Here is a 19,740-nt window from a genome sequence, read left to right on the forward strand (position 1 = left end):
ATTTAAGAATCTTATGATTTAATAAAGAAATTTGAAGACTTGCACAGAGATGGTAAAATTATGATGACTGATAACAGAGACGAGGACAACAGACGATGAGGACAGGGAGGAACAGGGGTTTAAATGCACCGAGGAGACAGACAGAGGACAACTGGAGACATGTAGGGATGCAGGGACTGCAGAGACAGGGAAGACGTCTCATCGTGATGAGTAAAGTTGATCTTGCCTGGTTGAGCAGCTCTCTGGGTGCTCAGCACCCCCAAAGCTCTGATCCTAGAATCGCCCCTGAACGAATCATAGATACCTAAATTATGCACTTTTGGAATGCAGGTTCGTCAAATCTGCAGCATGAAACCTGCTCATGAAATAAAGTAAAGTTGACCAATTAGTTATTTGACATACAGTGAAGGAAATCTCAGTGTTCCAAGTTCCCTGGATTTGAGAAATCAGGTTTAATGAACTTAAGAATTTTTTGGAATTAACTGTTAGACCTTCAGTGCGTTCATAGCTTCATGTCTTTTTTTATATATGATGCTGTCTTTTGTACAGACAGACATCTACCACCTGAACTCCTGCACATGGAGAAAACACAATAACAAGACACTACAATTCACTTGTGAAAACAGAAATGTTGTTAAGTTTAAATGAAAGTTAGTAAAGCTTTCATCTCTGATATTAAAGAAAAAAATGTTTAAATATCAAAAATTACAGGTTTTGTTTGACTTTCACAGCTTTAAAAGACGTAACTGGGCTTCAGCGTAGATGTGTACAAACTGCTGACCTGAGTGAGTAACTAGCACAGTATGAAAAACGAAGAAAATGCAACATGATGTAAAAAATATATGTATATATATTTTTATTATGAAGGACGGAAGGCTCAGGGTTGAGTAATCAGCATCATGGGCTCATCCGATTAGAATAAGAATAAGCAGTCATCTAATCATTCACGGGGTTCTCATTTTATTCTCCAATCAATAATTCTCAAATCAATGAAGCAAAGAAGGAAGGAAGGAAAGACACACATGGACTGCCAATGCTCTGCTGCCGCCCCGTGTGGGAGTGAAGAAAGAGTGAGCCAAAAGTAAATGCAGTCCTTATATAATGTGTGACAGGTGAGTGCAATTAAGGACAAGCACCACACCCAATCAAAGGTGAGAGAACTAAACAAGGTGCATCTGGTGAAGTGAGTGGGTGTGCTGGGATGTGCTAAAAGGTGGGTCTTTACAACAGCCGCCCCCATATTTCTAGTGAGAAATATGTTGATATGATCAGAATCAGTCTTTGTCTGGAAGCGGGGGCAGTGGGATCAGACAGGAGACAGGGCGGATATAGGTTTTATCCTGTGCTAAGACTTCCACGGTTCTGATGCGGTCATCTGGGCTTTTCAGGAGGCGTGTCACTCTTCCTACGGGCCAAAGGGCACGTGGAAGGTGTGAATCCATGATCATTACGACAGAGTGCAATGTGAGATCTGGGTTTTCCTTCTGCCATTTGTGTCTTCTTTGGAGGGATGGTAGATAGTCTTTTATGAAGAGCCGCCAGAAGTGATCTGCCAATATTTGTGCATGTCGCCATCGTCGTCGACCTAGGAGGTCAGAATCAGAATAGGATACCAAGGGAAGTGACGAATCATGTCGGCCCATGATGAGAAGGTTTGGGGTTATGGGATCAATATCCGCAATGTCTGAGGATACATAGCCTAGGGGTTTTGAGTTAAGAATGCCTTCAATCTCAATTAGGACTGTTCTTAAGACCTCTTCAGTGACCATTTGTGCACCAATGGTTCTCTTCAGAGCATTCTTCACAGAACGTATCTCCCTCTCCCAGGCTCCACCAAAATGGGGTGCATGCAGGGATTAAATTTGAAATGGATTCTTTTAGTCATCAGGACTGGCTGCAGAGTCGGAGCAAGGTTGTTAAAAGCTGCCCGTAGTTCCTTATCTCCTCCTTTGAAGTTAGTTCCTTGATCACATAATTTCCAGGGGTGTTCCTCGTCGAGAAATGAATCGTTGGAGGGCCATGAGGAAGGAGTCTGTATCCATGCTGTTTAGGAGGTCAAGATGTATACACCGAGTCGTGAGACACTTGAATATTATTCCCCACCTTTTCTCCGATCTGCGGCCGATCTTGACCATGTATGGTCCAAAGCAGTCTATTCCTGTGGAGTAGAAAGGTGGTTTGAATAACCTAAGACGAGCAGCAGGCAAGTCTGACATTTTTGGAATGATGGGCTGTGCTCTCCATTTCTGACATGCAGCGCAGCTATACTGATGCCTGCGTACTGCTTCCCTTCCTCTGAGAATCCAAAATTTCCGACGTATTTCAGCAAAAAGTCTTTCTGAACCAGCATGATGCAGTTTGTCATCATAATTTTGTATGATCAGTTTGGTCACTGGATGAGCAGGATCAAGTACTATTGGGTGAATGACATTCAATTCCAAGTCTGGGCTTTGCCGTAGTTGGCCTCCTACATGGATAAGTCCAGAATTCCTGCACAACACTGGTGACAAACACAATAGACGGCTGTCGGATGAGAGGGGTTTGTCTGACTGTAAACAGGCTAAATCTTCACCGAAACTGTCCAGTTGTGCCTGACGAAGGATTTCTTGTTCTGCTGTTAGATAATCAGCTGCAGAAGGAATGTTACCCTTTTGGTTGGAGAGTGAACGAGCCGTGAAATCCAATAGCTCTTAATAGGTTCTGAAGCTGGGTGTGTATGTATGGGAGGGGGTACTGACAATACCAAAAAAGTAGGATTTCTTTAACTCAGTCTGATCATCATCAGGATGGAGATCTGTAACTGTGGGCCAGTTATTCGGAGGTTCATGCAGAAACGAGGGACCCTCGGTCCACCTGTTTGGGCTAAGGAACTCTTTCAGAGATTTACCTCTCATAACATCATCAGCAGGATTTGTGGCTGAATTGATGTATCTCCAGTCTTGACTGTTTGTGAGGTTTTGAATTTCTGAGACTCTGGCTCCTACGAATACCTTGAAACGGCAGGAATCTGACTGAAGTCAGTGAAGTACAGTTGTCGAGGCAGTCCGAAGGGTGGTAGTCCTGACTGGTAAGGTGAGTTCTGTTTGTATGAGCTCACAGAGGCGTGCGCCTAGTAGGGCTGCGCATAGCTCCAGTCTGGGTATTGTTAAATTCCGTTTAGGAGCAACACGTGAGCGAGCTAACAAGAAACTCAGTTCCACATGACCTTCAAGATCATCTGATCTCAAATATGCGACAGCACCATATGCTCGCTCTGAAGCGTCACAGAAGATATGAATGTCTCGAACTGTGGTAGAAACATCCATTTCCTTAGAAGTATAGCAACGTGGGATGGCAATTTGAGAAAGATAACAAAGTTCTTCTTCCCAGGACTTCCATACAGACGAGCAAGTACTGCATAGATACAACGCATTGTGGTGGGGTGTGAGGCTAGAGTTCTGTATTTATAGGCAAACAAGTCAGTCTCACAATTCCACAATAATCCTAATGTGCGTTCATGTGGGCCGGATGGCTTGTCTTCAGTCAGGCAAAGTTCATTACTTGCCGTTCTTACCTCAGATGGTAGATGGCTAATCACAACAGGATTATTGCTGGCCCACTGGCGAAGGTCGAAGCCTCCTTCTAATAGATGGTTTCTTAATTTGTCTAGGAGTGTTCGAGCCAACTCGGCTGATGGAAAACTCTGCAAACAGTTATCAACATAGAAACACTGCATTACTGAAGACTGCACATCTTTGTCAGATTGATATTCCTTCACATGTTTCTGCAGTGCATAGATTGCACAACAAGGGCTGCAGGTCGTACCGAAGGGGAGTACCTGCCACTCATACACTGAAGGGGGAGCTGCTTTGTTCATGTCACGCCACAAGAATCGGAGGAGTGGTTTATCAGGAGGCAGAAGACGGACTTGGTGAAACATGCCTTTGATGTCGCCACTTATTGCCACTGAATGTTGCCTAAAACGCAACAAAACACCTAGAAGTGTTGGCCCAAGGATTGGTCCTGGCAACAGGTACTTATTGAGACACTGACCTTGAAATGTGAAAGAGCAGTCAAAGACTATGCGATCTTTATTGTTGTGACTTGTCATATGATGAGGAATATACCAGGCTTCTTTGCTATTGTGCATCTCCTCTGGGCTAAGTTTAACTACATAGCCTGCTTGCTCCAATTTCAAAATCTGATCCTTGTAAGACATGGCTTTGTCAGGATCTTTAGCTAACCGAGCCTCAGTGTTGCGGAGTCTAGACATGACTACAGTTGGAGGGACATTCAGAGGAGGGAAGTTTGCCATCCGAAGAAGAGGAGTGGCGTAGCAATTAACACCATTGATCTCAACCCTTTTTGTGGCCTGTTCAAGGAGTTCCAGTGCCAGTTGATCTTGCTTTGATCGGATCACAGATTTCTCACTGTATTCAGGTAAAGTGTCTAGTTGCCATAGCTTCTCAACATGATAACGCCGTACGTCTGCAGATGAACTGAGAGATGTGAACAAACACTGCACATGCTCTGTTCTGCTCTGGGGCTGGAAATCTGTGATCGGACCTTGAAGTGTCCATCCTAATTGGGTTTTAACTCCTGCAGGAGACCCATATGGTCCCTGTCTCAATGGAGCAGTAGGCGTGATGAGGTGAGTATGATCTGAGCCTATGAGCAGGAGTGGCGCTGCTTTATTAATAATGGGTAATGGGATACCTTGAAGATGCTTGTATCTCCATTGGAGAGATGATACAGGGTAGGTGTGTTCTGAAAGTGCTAGGTGACTTGCAGTGAAGGCATTATTAATTGTGTAGGTTTTCTCTGGGTGTGCGATGGGTGAGATTTTGAAACTTACGGAAGAACCTTGAATAGTTTCAACTTCTTGACGGACAGTTCTAAGTGATAATCTCTCTGCTTCCCCAGTCAGGTTGAGATGCTGCGCAGCTGATGTTAGAAGAATGGTACGCTGGGAGCCATCGTCAAGTACTGCATATGTTTCAAGAGTTCTTTTTCCATTTCGCAGGAGCACTTTCACAACCTTTAAAAGGACACTAGGACAATCACTAGGTCTATCAAAGTACAGTGTCCTCACTACAGGATTAGTTTCAGTTGTCGATCTCTTATTTACATCACATAGGATCTGTAGATGTCGTCCCATGCAGGTGGCACATGCTTTCCTCAGGTTACACTTTGCGGCCTGATGAGTCCTAGCACAACGCCAACACCGTTTGTTTGCTTTTATCCAGTTTATTTTCTCATCCTTTGTCTTCTGAATGAAATCGGGACACTTACTAATGTGGTGTTCAGGTGAGCGGCAATATGCACATGTTGCCTTAGTTGTTATGATCGGTTGTGCTGCCTGTCCAAGATCATCAGATGTATTTGCCCCATGCAATATTGTTGTAAGTGGAGAGGTGTACTTACGGGCAGGTCGTGGCTGGTTGAAGGATGAAACAGGACTGGCCTTTCTGGGTTGACACTTGCATTCCATTTGCAACCAGGATGAGAATAAAGGCAAGGTATATGTCATTTCTCCCTGTTCCCTGTAAACGTGCCGTTTGAAGCGACTGAAATGCTCTGCAGGCAACTTCGCTAACAAGCGATCAACATGGGAGCCACAGTCTAGTTCTGCACGTCCTTGTTCTCCCATAGTGCTAAGCAACCCAACTAAAGCCTGTACACGAAGAGCAAAATTATCAAGACTCTGACCATCACCTGCTCTGATAGGAGGCAGTTCCAGTATATTCTTTAGCTCTTTCAATGCCAACTGTCTTGGTTGCCCATAACGCTCATCAAGGGCTTTGATGGCTTGAGTGTATGGGTCAGGAGCGTAGGAAAAGGCAAGAGCTAATCGTTTAGCTTGGTCTACTTTGAGGTGATCAAGAAGGACATGATATTTGAAGTGCTCTGTCTCATGAGGATCAAGAAGGTTTGTAAGGGCCATTCGTAACATCCTGTATTGCATTTCGTCTTCTCTACTAAGGTCTGGAAACGAAGGACCTTCAAGCTTATATACATGTGTTCTCGTGCTAGAGGAGTGACCCGAGCTAGCAGTAACAGGTATCAAAGGTTTCTGTTCATGTGAGGCATTGGATGTAGCTGGTTGCTGCTCTAGAGGAGGGCAATGCTTGTGGTCAGATATGCAAATGAGAGGTTGAACAGGGTCTTCAGCTAAAGGAACAGCAGGTTGAACACATGAGATCTGGTGGGGATCCTGCCGTGATAAGGCCAGGAAATCAAAGGGAGTCTCATCTTCTGTAGCAAGGACTGGTCTAGGCAAACCAGTTGAAGGGACTGCAGCATCTAATATGGTTGAATTAGGTAAAGGAGGGCTGGCAGCCGGAACTGACAGACTGACGGCTAATCTGTGGGGGCTGGAAGGGTGATTGACAGGTTGCTGCATCAATCACTGGGAGCTGCTCATGTTGTTGATGTGTTTGAGGACTGGCTCGTAAACTGCATACAGAAGATTTGATTCCATCAGATGAGACAGTGCGAATCGAAGATCTGGAGCTACGAGAATGGGAAGGAGATGATTGAATCATAAATTGCTTAATCTCCTTCATCGTCGTCAGGAGTTCCCTCATGACCTCATCTTGTTTGGTGGGTAAAGGAGCAGGGGATGTCTCTGGTTGACTTTCTGACTCTCTGACAGGATCCTGCAGCCCATGTGTGTCTTTGTCACTGTGCTGGCATTCGGTTTGACTCTCTGTATCACATGTAGCTCTTCTACTTCCAGGATACTGAACGTCATACTGCTGCAGGTGGGCAGGAGCTCGACTATCACGACTGGAACGTCTCAAACCTTCAGTCAATGGCTGCTTTGAATCCATGACACTAACACTACTCCGGCTCGGAGGACCATATTATGAAGGACGGAAGGCTCAGGGTTGAGTAATCAGCATCATGGGCTCATCCGATTAGAATAAGAATAAGCAGTCATCTAATCATTCACGGGGTTCTCATTTTATTCTCCAATCAATAATTCTCAAATCAATGAAGCAAAGAAGGAAGGAAGGAAAGACACACATGGACTGCCAATGCTCTGCTGCCGCCCCGTGTGGGAGTGAAGAAAGAGTGAGCCAAAAGTAAATGCAGTCCTTATATAATGTGTGACAGGTGAGTGCAATTAAGGACAAGCACCACACCCAATCAAAGGTGAGAGAACTAAACAAGGTGCATCTGGTGAAGTGAGTGGGTGTGCTGGGATGTGCTAAAAGGTGGGTCTTTACAACAATTTTATTAATAAAATAATTGCACATTTCATATAAATGATCTTTCAAGTTCACCAGGAAATCTTTTGATGTCCAAACAGGAAGTGAAACACTACAGAAACATCTGTGCTGATAAACTTAACTCTAAATATGTTGAGACCACATATATTTTCGAGTGTTCTCCTGAAATCAGATGATAGTTTGATGGTGCAAAATAATCTTAAAATAATCTCCTGTCCTGTCCTATGTCATCCCACATGTACAGTATGTAGTGTAATTTGTACATAAAGTGACAAATCCACAGATAATTATACCAGTTTTAGTATCTCTCAGCTGCTTGTTTTGGTTTGTTTTGTACCGTATTGCCTGGTTTCATCAGAAAGTTTCTTTTAGTCTCTCTTGCCAAATGATAAAATGGCAGAAACACAACTTGCTGTGAACAAAACATGTTTTTGTTTGCTGTAAAAGGGCAAAAGAAGTTGTTGTAATAAGTTTAAATGGATACATTATTACACGTGACAAAGATTCCAAGTGCAACAAAGTAACAAAAGTCATGCTCACATTCAGTGTTACGCTGCCTCCTTTGGCACACTCCTGCATGACATAATTCAGTGTTATTGTTATCTGTTATTGTCTTTTCCTTAATAATGTTCTTAGACACCAGTTTGGGAAAGAAATGATTAAATAAATCAATAATAATAATAACAATGGACTGCATTTATATAGCGCTTTTTCGGGACCCCTCAAAGCGCTTTACAATTCCACTATTCATTCACTCTCACATTCACACACTGGTGGAGGCAGCTACAGTTGTAGCCACAGCTGCCCTGGGGCAGACTGACAGAAGCGAGGCTGCCATATCGCGCCATCGGCCCCTCTGGCCAACACCAGTAGGCGGTAGGTGAAGTGTCTTGCCCAAGGACACAACGACCGAGACTGTCCAAGCCGGGGCTCGACCGGCAACCTTCCGATTACAAGACGAACACCCAACTCTTGAGCCACGATCGCCCCAATAAATAAAACAAACTGTAGTTATGCATTGTTCCACCACTCTGCAGGGTATGTGCTGCTACTATTAGCACATACCATCATACTCTGTGCAGTCCTGTCAAAAACTAAATGCTCCTGCTTCCATAGGAATTAAGAGAGAAAATAGCCGTCAGGTGCTGCTAATCAGATGCATCTGATTAACTGATCATCAGCAAGTATGAAAACCTTAACTCAGTGCCAACATCTTCAAAGGAGTGGGAAAGATGCAAACCAAAAAATAAAACCCAAGAGCTACATGTCATATTCAGTTAGCATGGATAATGCAAACGTTGGTAGACTGAATAAATGTGTTTTTTGGATCCTTTCCAGGAGAGAGCCTTTTCTGGCAGCACTCTTAGGTGGGAAAAGTTGCATCTGAACAAACTAGAAGACTTCCAGAATGTCCTTTACATATATGACACTAAAGTGGACACGTTTAACCATAACATACCTCACCGAAGAAGAAACAGCACAGCAGAAACAGTCTATACAAGCACACAGCGGTGGAGGGGTGATGATTTGGGCTTGGATCACTTGCAGTCATGGAAAACTGTGTTCCAAAGTGTTCTAGTGTCAAATGTGAGGCCATCTATCCAGGAGCTAAAGCTTGGCTAAAACTGGGTCATACAACAGAACACGGATCCAAGCACACCAGCACATAAAGGCTAAAGAAGGTGTCAAAGTTTTGACTCAGCACCTCAGTCTGAGTGAACTCCTGTGCATAAATGATTTATTTGCAAACCTCCATCAACACTATTGTAAAGAAGAGTTGGTCAAAATCCCTCAACAGAGAATGGATAGATTGATAAATTCACACAGTGAATAATTCCTTGAAGTTATTGCTGTGAAAAGAAGACCCGCAGGCTAACAATGACTCTATAACTCTACAGAGTCCTATCAGAAATGTCTTTTTCACATGACTGTAAGTATCTTTCATTACATTACTCTGATGATTGAACACTACAGGAGTAACAGAAGAGGTTCGTGTATAATGTCCAAATCAAGAGTATACAGCCTCATCATAATAACTAATTATATTTAAATATGCTTAAATAAGGTGTCCTTCAGTTTTTTGTTGACACTGTAAATTAACTCTGTCTCTCTGTATAAATATATTTACAAGATATGATCCTGTATGGGTAACCATTATGGATCTAAGAATATAATATTAACACATGAATATGAATTTACATCAGCTGCATTTACCAAGACGTTTTGTGAGTTTCGATTTCTTTAGCTGGACAAATGCTTGATGTCCTGAAACAGTGTGTGATTAACTAAAGCCACACGTTTCTATTTTTTCTCTTCTTTTTCTTTTCACCTGTTTTATTGTCCAGTGAAATGACACGGAGTCGACTTCTAGCGACTTTTAGGACAGCTTGCACACAAGAATTTCACTCACATGTACTGTACCAGTGTACCTGCACATGTGATGTGACAATAAAAGTGATTTCATTTCTCTCGTTGCTAATGTTATCTTCAGTGTCTGTCGCCTACAGTTTGTCCTGTCAGGTTAGAGCTGAATACTCAGATTTCAATATCTAATATAAATTATGGCAGTATAAAGAAATGTACATATTTTTTATTTAGATCTTTATTCTGTCTATGACAGTGACAGAGTGAACAAAGCTCATTTAAAAAATCCTTTATATGGCCCAGGGGCGATTTTAGCCCATTTTTGGGGGGTGCTTAAGCAGCCCCAAAAATGAATCAAAGCACCCCCAAAGATTTTTTTTACTTTTTTTGACAATATTTGCTGTTTGTGGGACACACTACTAAAAATATAAAAAGCATACAGTACGTACTTGAGATGGAACATTTTAACAACAAAAGTATAGATAACCCCTCTCACCTCCCAAAATGGTTTGTTCCAGCTCGCCTCTCCCCTGCTCTGGCGCCGTTTCTGCCAGAGCGACGGTGTCTGAGACGCAGCGGAGCGGAGGTGGAAGCGCCTGCCTTAAAACAGGACATATTAGCTGCATTTAACCCTAAGTTACTCTTTATATAGTTAGGTAGGAGTCAGGCCATGTTTCTTTTTAGCTGAAAAACATTACACCAGGTAACCTGCTGTGTTGAAAACGTGTTTTCCGGCGATGTTTCTACCCTACAATCCGTCCTGCTCTGTAGTAAAATCAGCGATACTTGACCGTCTTGTTGCTCCCATTGAAATGTATACAGCCTATTTAAAATCTAAAACTTAACATTATCTGTAGCCTGCTGTTGTTACCACTGTCCTGTTTGAAAAGGAGAGAAGCTGCTTATTTTGTCATATGTGCCGATATTAAACCCAAAGTACTTACTAGCTAACTGACTGGATTCCCATTAACCTTATAACTGCTGTTGTGTGTGTGTGTGTGTGTGTGTGTGTGTGTGCAGAGAGACAGCCAGGTTCATAATGGATATGAGGAAGTTTTTTCAAAAAAGGAGCCACATTCAGGTAAACGTGTAAGATCAAATGATCCATCAATAAAGGATAATGTTGGATCAGTTTTTCATATTTATATCCTTTATTAGATGTTCATGTGGTTTGGTTATTTGCCTTTTGGTTGAAAGTAAACTGAGAGAGGACTTTTTTATTAGTGATCTTAATAGTATTGTTTTTAATCTAATTGAATAAAATCTATTTGTGTATGATTGTCAGTCCAAAGAGGGAGAGAGGAAAGAGGAGAACATGAGGAGAAACTACAAGTTCAGGAAGAACCAGGTAAGAAAACAGACAGGGAACAGTGACAGGCACAACACAAACTGTTAAACTGGCAAAGAAAAAACTTTTTGAAGCTCAAGAGTGAGGCTGGTGCCATCCCAGATATGTTAACATTGTACAATCTTCTGGATAATCAGATCTTCCCCACACTGAAAACTGTTATTCAGGTTGCCCTAACAAACCCAGTTAGCAGCTGTAGCTGTGAGAGGTCTTTTAGTGTCTTGAGTCAGCTCCATACCTGGCTGAGAAGGACCATGGGTCAAAGCAGACTCCAGCACCTGGCTGTGCTGCGAGTCTGCGACATAGGATAAAAGAAAAGAAAAACTCTGCAGAGCCATATTAGTATCTGCACTAAACATCTTTTCATACGTTGTACCAGAGGCCAAGGTGTCTCCATTTTTCTAATTTTTTAATAATATTTTGTACATTTCAAGGACTCTTCTATTTTTGGAGTGTATTTTTTATGTATCTGTATTGTATTATACAAACACTTTAAAACTGAATCTCTGTCCAGAAAATGCACTCAGTTTACTTTTTACTCACTGTGAGCATCATTCATTATTCTCCTCAGTAATTAAGGTTAGGATATGTTTTTTATTCCAATCCATTCTTCAGCATTTAAATAACCTTGATCAGATTTGATGGTTTTGTTACAGACTTTACAAAAAAGTCTTTTGCTTTTCTTTCACAAATGTGGGATTAAATTGTGTTAAAATGTACAAAACAGTGATGTCATGTTTTGTGACGAGGACCCAGGCACAGACAGACTTGATGAATTTAAGAATCTCATGATTTAATAAAGAAATTTGCAGACTTACACAGAGATGGTAAAATTATGATGACAGATAATGGAGATGAAGACAACAGACGATGAGGACAGGGAGGAACAGAGGGAACTCGGGACAACTGGAGACATTTAAGGATGCAGGGACTGACAGAGACAGGGAAGACGTCTCATCGTGACGAGTACAGTTTATCTTGCCTGGATGGGCAGCTCTCTGGGTGCGCAGCACCCCCAAAGCTCTGATCCTAGAATCGCCCCTGACACAGACATAGCGGGCTGGGAAAACCATAACTTGATTATTGTCTGTAGCCCACATGATTAAACACTTTAGTTACATAAAACATGTGAGTTTAGATTTTATCTACTGTATAGCCTGTATAGTAAATTAATATGTAGCCCAATAAGTATAAAATCCAGAAAGCTACACAACATGGGGCGGTTCATTTACAAACACAGGTCTAACTTGAGTTTCACACAGTTTTTATTAGAAAACAATCAAATTGTTAAATGCTTAAAGTACACAAACTGTCAGAAATCTGCACCGTCATGAGCAGAAATTTATTTGTTGATTAACCCTCCGAGGTCTAAAGCCCACGTTGTGCACATCAACATCACAGATTTGTACAAATAAAGTTGATAACAAAGACATGTTAAATATTAAGTTGCCATAGCGATGCCTCCAGGGAAAAATGAGGGAGCAGAGCAAGAATGAGAGCATATTAGTGGATATATGTTTGATAACTTTGCCTAACAACCATAAAGAAATGTTTTATATTTTGTGTGTTATTGAGCTTTAATCCTGCATGAAGGCCCAGATGAATCTCTTAGAGTAGAACTTTACAGGAACTATTAGAATAAATAAAAATAATAACACATTGACTGCTTTAGTCTTTTAGATTCACTTCTGTCTGTTTTTTTTTGTCTCCATTTAAAAGATATCAAACTCTGAGCAAACAACTTGATGTAAAAAGAATCTCTGCACATTCCACAGTCTTTGCTGCTAAAGTGACATCACAGCATTTAAGCATGTTTTGAATGAAAACATCAGCATATGAACACAAAACTGAAGAGACACTGCAGCCGTATGAAAGCAGACCACTATTTAGTGACATTTCGACGTTTCCCTGAGGATTAACTGCTCTGTAATTTACCAAGAACTAAAGTAAGCTCAAATTTCAGTTTATAAACTTAAGATCATTTACTTAAATATATAAAGCCTGATTTTCCTGCCTGCCAGGACAGTATTTATGTACTTTACATTGTGCAAGACTAGACTATATTTTCCATCATAGAGAGGATGATGTGGATCTATTATTCAGGAAAACAAATGAAGACTTAACTGATGTAATATTTGACAAATTATACATAAATGAGAAAATGTTCTTAATCATAGAGTAACAGAAGCTCTTTTTAACACGATTATTTCTGAGATTGTTTTGTTCATTTAGGAAAATAGAGAAGACTTTTGTTCTCAAACAAACTATTAGAATTTCTGAGAAACTGAGGCTGCGTCCACATGTACACGGCTGTTTTTGAAAGCGCAGCTTTGTCTCTGCGTTTGGGCCTTTCGTCCACACCTAAGCAGCAGATTGAGTCACTGAAAGGTGAGATTTTTAAAAACTCCTGCCAGGGTGGAGATTTTTGAAAACGACGTCTTTGTGTTTAGGTGTGGACGAGGAAAACGGACATTTACTCAGGCAATGTCAAAAGTGTGCGCGCTGTTGACGCCACGCTGTGGCCACGTTAGTGTTTACATGAGATCAATTTCTACAATGGCGGATGTAGACAACATACTGTGTCTGTTAATCTTAGTATCTGCAGTTTTTACACGCTGACATATACACACACAGTTACTGCGCCTCCATTTAGAAACACAGAGGCATCAGACGTGGCTTCTACATTCAAAACAGTCGGTTTGGAATAAATGTAATTTAAAAAATGACATTTATGTATGCTGTATGCATTTTGTCCATTTCAAAGTTGTGAGTCTGTTCCAGCCAAAAAGCTGTCTTTAGTTATTAACATTTGAAACGATGAAGGCACGTGAAAGTAACACAAAATTAGCTGCTTTTCCAGAAAAAGACAAAAACTTTTCAGAAGTACGTAAGGTTTTGTGAGGTTTTCCCACCCAGGCTTCTAGACTTCTGATTGGCCAACATTTCTACACGGTTAAGATTTGGCGTGTTCTTGACAGCGTTTCAGTTTGTTTTTAGCGTTTACATATGGAAGGAGATATTTTCTCAAAACTGCACATGTGGACTGCATTTTTTTTTTTTAACGAAAAAGGAAAACGTGCGTTTTCAAACATAGCCGTGTACGTTCGGACGCAGCCTGAAGTCATCACAAAAAAAGCAAATTCTCTGAACATTCTGAGTTGAGGTTTACTGATCATTGTTGTTTTGTGTTCCTTGTAGTCAAAATGAGTGGAATAGGAGATGGATTACAAAATTACCGTAATGGTAAGCACATGTGCTCAGTCTTGAAATTGATGAAAAACAGATTTTCAGCAGATAGTTATGAATGCTAATTAAAAGATTAAATGATCTTGCAGACCGGCAGGTTACCCCACAAAGGTTTTCAGGTGGAGATCGAGAACATGCTAATGAACCAGTTAACCAACCAGCTAATGATCCAGTTAATGAACCAGTTGATGGACCAGCTAATGAACCAGTTAATGGACCAGCTAACCAACCAGCTAACCGACCAGCTAACGAAGATATTGGTGGACTCCGGGGCTACATGGTCAATCTTTATCTTGCTCTTCGTGATATTGGTCGGAGGCTGGATGCGCTAGTAGCTTCAGTATTGAATCAATATGACGATTACCTTTACGATGACGATTACAATGTCAACAATCGAAATATTAATGTGAGGGACAATAATGCCAATGGTGACAACAATGTAAACATTCAAAATATTAATGTGAGGGACAATAATGCCAATGGTGACAACAATGAGCAGCATGAGGATCATAATGCTGTTGTTGTTGGTGGCATTGAAAATGAGGATTCTGATGAGGCATTTGAAGACTGTGAGGATGTTCACCAGTACATCCCAGAAGAGGATCCTCAGCCAGGTGTTTCCAGGAGGAGGTCTAGAGAGATGGATGAAGAAGACGTGGAACCAAACAAAAGAATCAGATGGAGCGAGGAGTTTTCTGATGATGACTCTGAATTCTTCTCTGCTTCTGACACTGATAGCGTAGGCTGTCCTCATGCTGGTAATATTGCCGATGAGGACATCAATCAGCAGGTAACAGAAGAAGAACCGCAGCCTGGTGGATCCACGAAAAGGTCCAGAGAGGAAGATGTTGATGAAGAAGGTCGTAATAGCAAAAAATCCAGGCTTGCACACTCTGATTCGGGGACCAGCTCAGCTGTGTACGACCACTCTGAGAGCAGCAGTGATGAACTTTTTGAAGATGCGCACGAAGAGCTTGACAACCATGAAGCTGGAGGCTCGAGGAAGCGTTCCCGAGAGGATTTTGAGGAAGAAGAGGAATACTTGCCTGTGCGCAAATTTCGGAGGTGTTCAAATGAGTCCACCAGCAGCAGTGATGAAGACTAAGACTATTTCGACGGGTTTCTTCAGTATCCTTTTAGTAGGCTGATGGCCTACTCAGGTGACCCTGAATCCTCCATGCTGCAATAAGCTGGGCATACACTGTGCTGCGATTTTTTTCAGTCGCGTTATTCAGCTCCTGCTCAAACTGATTGACTCGCAGGGGTGAGAAGTTTGTGCCGTGGCTTGTGTCCAGATCACACGCCGCACCGCCGTTCTACTCCGTCTTTTCACTCTCATTTCTGCGTTTGCGCGTGCGCAGTGTGAGACGCTGCGGTGACACCCTCAGGACGACCGACAGGATTTCAAACAGGTTTGATTTTCTTACGAGCAAACGACTGATGATCGGGAGCTGGTCGTGAGGCGTTAATCGCTTCTCGTTACCCCATGTAGACGATGCACGACACACGTTCAAGGCCAAACTCGCGACGATGCCCAAAACGGTCGCACGACTGAAAAAAATCGGCTCAAAATGGGCCAAAAATCGTACAGTGTATGCCCAGCATTAGGCTGCCGGGGGATTCCCATGATGCACTGGGTGCTTCTTCTTCACCCACTATGTTTAATAGACCTCTCTGCACTGAATGGTACTTGTTATTAACCTCTGGTTCTCTTCCACAGCATGTCTTTATCCTGTTTTCCTTGCCCCTCCCCAACCGGTCGCAGCAGATGGCCGCCCCTCCCTGAGCCTGGTTCTGCTGGAGGTTTCTTCCTGTTAAAAGGGAGTTTTTCCTTCCCACTGTCGCCAAAGTGCTTGCTCATAGGGGGTCATATGATTGTTGGGGATTTCTTTGTAAGTATACCTTACAATATAAAGCGCCTTGAGGTGACTGTTGCTGTCATTTGGCGCTCTATAAATAAAATTGTAAAGCGCTTTGAGGGGTCCTGAAAAGCGCTTTACAATTTTATTTATAGATAATAAAATAAATTTATAGATAATAAATGCATTATTATTATTATTAAAATTGAATTAAAAATTGAATAGATGTCACTGTGATGATTTCTTCCCTCCATAGAAAGCTTAGACACAAATGCAGATTCAATGCACATGGTTAAACTATTTATGAGACTTTGTTTAAAGAGAGCGAATGGAGAACGTGGCTCGAGCTAGGAGTGTCAGCAGAGAGCAGGAACCAGAGGAAAAGCTATCGAGAGACTGAACACCTGGCTCCTGATGGGAACAATCCAACGGGAATTCTGCAACAGAGGGAGAAGAAGTTGAAGTTGAAAGATTTACGCTGTGTCACATGAAAATATTCCTTTGCAGCATTTGATTGAAAATAATTACTTTGATTCCATCACATCTTAAATGAATAGTGCTGGACGGGTAAGGGAGTTTGAGGGTAGGATGAGTATGTTGGCAGAGGAGATCTAAACACAGGGAAAACAAGGTTAAACACAGGGAAGCAGCATGCCAGAACTGGAGCAGAGGTGAAGCCTAGTTACCACTGGAGATGGCAGAACAAACTGGCGAGGAGTAGCAGGCAGCGCTGGTTTAAGAAGCCCTCCTGCTGATTGTTTGCAGATGAGGCCCAGGTGAGATGCTGGAAACTCCACCTCTGAAGTGTGGACACAGAATCCCGATTCCAAGTGGAAAAGCCCCTCAGACACTTCCATGGTGCATGACAAGAAGGATGAGAAAGCATTCATTGTCCATCCATCCGTCCGTCAGCGTAATGCCTAAAAGTTTATTCAGATGTAAATATATTACATTTTTAAATAAAGATCATCAGTGTTTTTAATGACACTGCATTTCATTCATGTGTCTCTATTGGACAGTGTTGTAGAAGTTACAGAAGACAGGAAGTAGTTCCAGCTTGGCCTGACGTTTGATCACTAGTGATGTGCGATACCACTGATTTCCTTTCCGATCCAATACCAAGTAAAATTCAGGGTGGTATCGACGTTACTGATCCAATACTTTGTACGAAAACTTTACTCTTTTATTGTATCTCAAATTATAGCGTCATAATCATTACAGGACATCAGATTACTTGTTCTTATAACTTAATAATGCAGAGTTCATCATATAGAAATAAAAAAACTGAAGCTGTGCTATTTGAACATGTTGCCTGCCTGCAGCACTAAAGGACTCCGTGAGAGACGTCTGTCTTGTAGCATCACCTGGCTGAATGATGGTCTCTTATACTGATGCTTCACAGAGGTTTTATTGGAAAGGTTTTTATTGAAACATTCAGTGAAGACACCGTAAGAGCTAGGAGCAAATCAAAACCAGCAATATTAATACCATAACATCAAAGGAAACAAATTTCTCCTGCTCACATATAGCATATACATCAAATTTACATCACTCAATTCATTATATCACCTCACTAACTTACAACTACACATAAAGGTCAAGGTTAACAACATAAACTCTATTAAACGACATTTTGATTGCATGTAACTTATTCCGTTAAAGGAAACATTAACAAACCTTGTGCCACTGTCAGCCAGGTACTAATTGGCAAAAGAAACGTACATATTTTTCACTTTAAGGCACACTATTTACCATATCCCAAAAGAAACATTACTAACAGCCCTTTAACGGTTTTGCGCCAGTTTCCTGTTTCAAAATAAAAGCATGGATTTCAAAATAAAACCGAAGTGCCTTTCAAACAAACGTAAAAATTGTTACCGCGCCAGATCCGCGGTCCCGAACCGTAGTAAGGAAACCTCTGGCAGTTACTTGAAAGTTCCGTAACTGGCTCGTAGCCGGCAACAGCTTACTATACAGGTCAACTCCGCTAGCAAAAAGATCGAAGGAGGCGTAGGAAACTGCTTCACCGAACTTTATTTCTTCTCCAAGGCACGAACACCGCGTACAGTGGGCTGAAACAGTCTACTCACAGCGAGCATCGCCGACACAACTCTGGCTGTCGAGGGAGTTATTATATTCCTTTTATTTATTTCCTTTCCGTCTCTTCTGTAGCTAACCGTTACTTTTTCTTCTTCTCCGCTCTCTCTCCAGACACTTCTGTTTCCACATCTGGACTTTCTGTTGCTGCTGTGAAACTTTCTTTGAAGTGGCTCATCAAAGTTGTAATTGATAATCAATTCCCACACAATGTGAGAATCCAATCAATTTGTTTATCAGGGGAAAGGTGTGATTTTTTTAGGACACAGGAGCCTAACATTAACCGGTTTAATCTTAGCTTATTTCCATAAGAAGAAAAACATACTGAGAAAGAGATCACCAAAATATACATGTACAAATGTGAAACGGTCATATGTAGTGTGAAAGAGCTATTTGACCTCCTAGGACCTGCCGTCCACATATGTGGACATCGCATTTTGGGTTATTTAGACCAAATTACTCAATTTTGCTCTACAAGGGCCTGATATCCATTTACGGGGACATTATACTGCTACAGTTCTATCAAAATTTTAAATGAATATCCTCACATGTGGCTTCGATTTTTCATAAAAACAAAAATAAGGTAAAAAAACAAATCTGGTAATTCTTTGTTTTTACATTCATTGGACCCAATCAGCCCAAATATCAAAGACAAATTAAAAATGCATGCTGTGGAAGAGTTTGGGTCTTAGGAGGTTAAATTCAAAGTAATGTATAAATCCACTTACATAAAACATGAAAAGGCGGAGCAGCGATGCCCATCAGCCAGTGGATGATGGTGGGGCAAGATGGCAGCTTCCACAACATGACGCCAGCTCCTGTGTATTTTTAGTAGATAAATGATACGTTTATGACAATGTATCAATTTGTTGGACGATGTAATTACACCTTAATTATGTAATTAGAAGCAAAAATGATTTTTTAAAATCAAATCACCTCAAAAAATTACTGTCCTTACTTTCTAATTGATTCTTTACCTCTAAAAGGGGAGGCTGTGGCTCAGGAGGTGGAGCAGCTCATCTACTAATCAGATGGTTTTTGGGTCGATCCCTGGCTGCTCCAGACTGCGTGCTAACTGACAAGACATTAACCCCAAGTCACTCTGATGAATGTGTGTGAATGTTAGATAGAAAGCACAGAAAAAGGGCTTCTATGAACAGGTGTGAATGAGGCGACCTGTATAGAGCGCTTTGAATGTTCAGGTAGAAAAGCACTGTAAACATTTCTCTGTGTTGATTTCTTTTAGACCTCAAACATCACTCACCTTGTTGCAGGTTTCTTTATTAATGCTGAAAACTAATGATGTGCGGATCGATCCTGAAATATCGATTCCTCCGATACCAATCGTTTATGTTCTAGAATCAATTCTCACATTAAAATATCGATATTTTAGTAATTTAGGGTAAGTTTGTAGTTTATCATTAACAGGAACACAGTGGAAAGAAACTATAACATTCGGATTGTCTACATTCAAATGAACTACTTCCTCTTCAGCCTTTCATAGTCATTTGCGAAATACAGCTGTATAAATGTCTCGCAGCCCCTTGGCGTGCGCACTCACAACAATGGCTGAGCGTAGTTGGAGTCATGTGCGAACCTATTTTACCTCCAC

General features: G+C 41.5%; 1 protein-coding gene and 1 long non-coding RNA gene across 7 annotated transcripts; one reads left to right on the forward strand and one right to left on the reverse strand.

Annotated features, from left to right (window-relative positions):
* Positions 1-10,147: 10,147 nt before the first annotated feature.
* LOC148106498 (uncharacterized) lies at positions 10,148-15,707 on the forward strand. 4 transcript variants are annotated; one of them, XM_087842376.1, is made up of 5 exons: positions 10,148-10,281; positions 10,599-10,659; positions 10,864-10,926; positions 14,125-14,169; positions 14,262-15,707. In XM_087842376.1, exons 4-5 carry the CDS (start codon positions 14,130-14,132, stop codon positions 15,275-15,277), a joined length of 1,056 nt encoding a protein of 351 aa, XP_087698502.1. In that variant the 5' UTR covers positions 10,148-10,281; positions 10,599-10,659; positions 10,864-10,926; positions 14,125-14,129; the 3' UTR covers positions 15,278-15,707. The 4 variants fall into 4 exon arrangements, with proteins under 4 accessions (XP_087698502.1, XP_087698508.1, XP_087698518.1 ...); XM_087842382.1 differs by having other exon boundaries at positions 10,151-10,234; XM_087842389.1 differs by lacking the exons at positions 10,148-10,281; positions 10,599-10,659; positions 10,864-10,926 and adding an exon at positions 11,840-12,872.
* A 611-nt stretch (positions 15,708-16,318) lies between these two features.
* LOC148106499 (uncharacterized) lies at positions 16,319-19,588 on the reverse strand. 3 transcript variants are annotated; one of them, XR_015719164.1, is made up of 5 exons: positions 19,106-19,588; positions 18,857-18,946; positions 16,718-16,951; positions 16,560-16,642; positions 16,319-16,468 (listed from the first exon to the last, which is right to left on the reverse strand). It is a non-coding gene; the product is annotated as an uncharacterized LOC148106499 (long non-coding RNA). The 3 variants fall into 3 exon arrangements; XR_015719163.1 differs by lacking the exons at positions 18,857-18,946; positions 19,106-19,588 and adding an exon at positions 18,122-18,247; XR_015719165.1 differs by lacking the exons at positions 18,857-18,946; positions 19,106-19,588 and adding an exon at positions 17,709-17,889.
* Positions 19,589-19,740: the final 152 nt, after the last annotated feature.

Source organism: Neolamprologus brichardi, chromosome 1, assembly GCF_056152115.1.
Source record: "Neolamprologus brichardi isolate AB-2024 chromosome 1, ASM5615211v1, whole genome shotgun sequence".
Taxonomy (NCBI): domain Eukaryota; kingdom Metazoa; phylum Chordata; class Actinopteri; order Cichliformes; family Cichlidae; genus Neolamprologus; species Neolamprologus brichardi.

What these genes read in the sequence shown, in the direction of transcription:
- LOC148106498 (XM_087842376.1), top strand. Translation starts at nt 14,130, where the DNA reads ATGAGTGGAATAGGAGATGGATTACAAAATTACCGTAATG. An exon ending in ATTACAAAATTACCGTAATG is followed by an intron (nt 14,170 to 14,261) that starts GTAAGCACATGT and finishes ATGATCTTGCAG; the next exon opens with ACCGGCAGGTTACCCCACAA.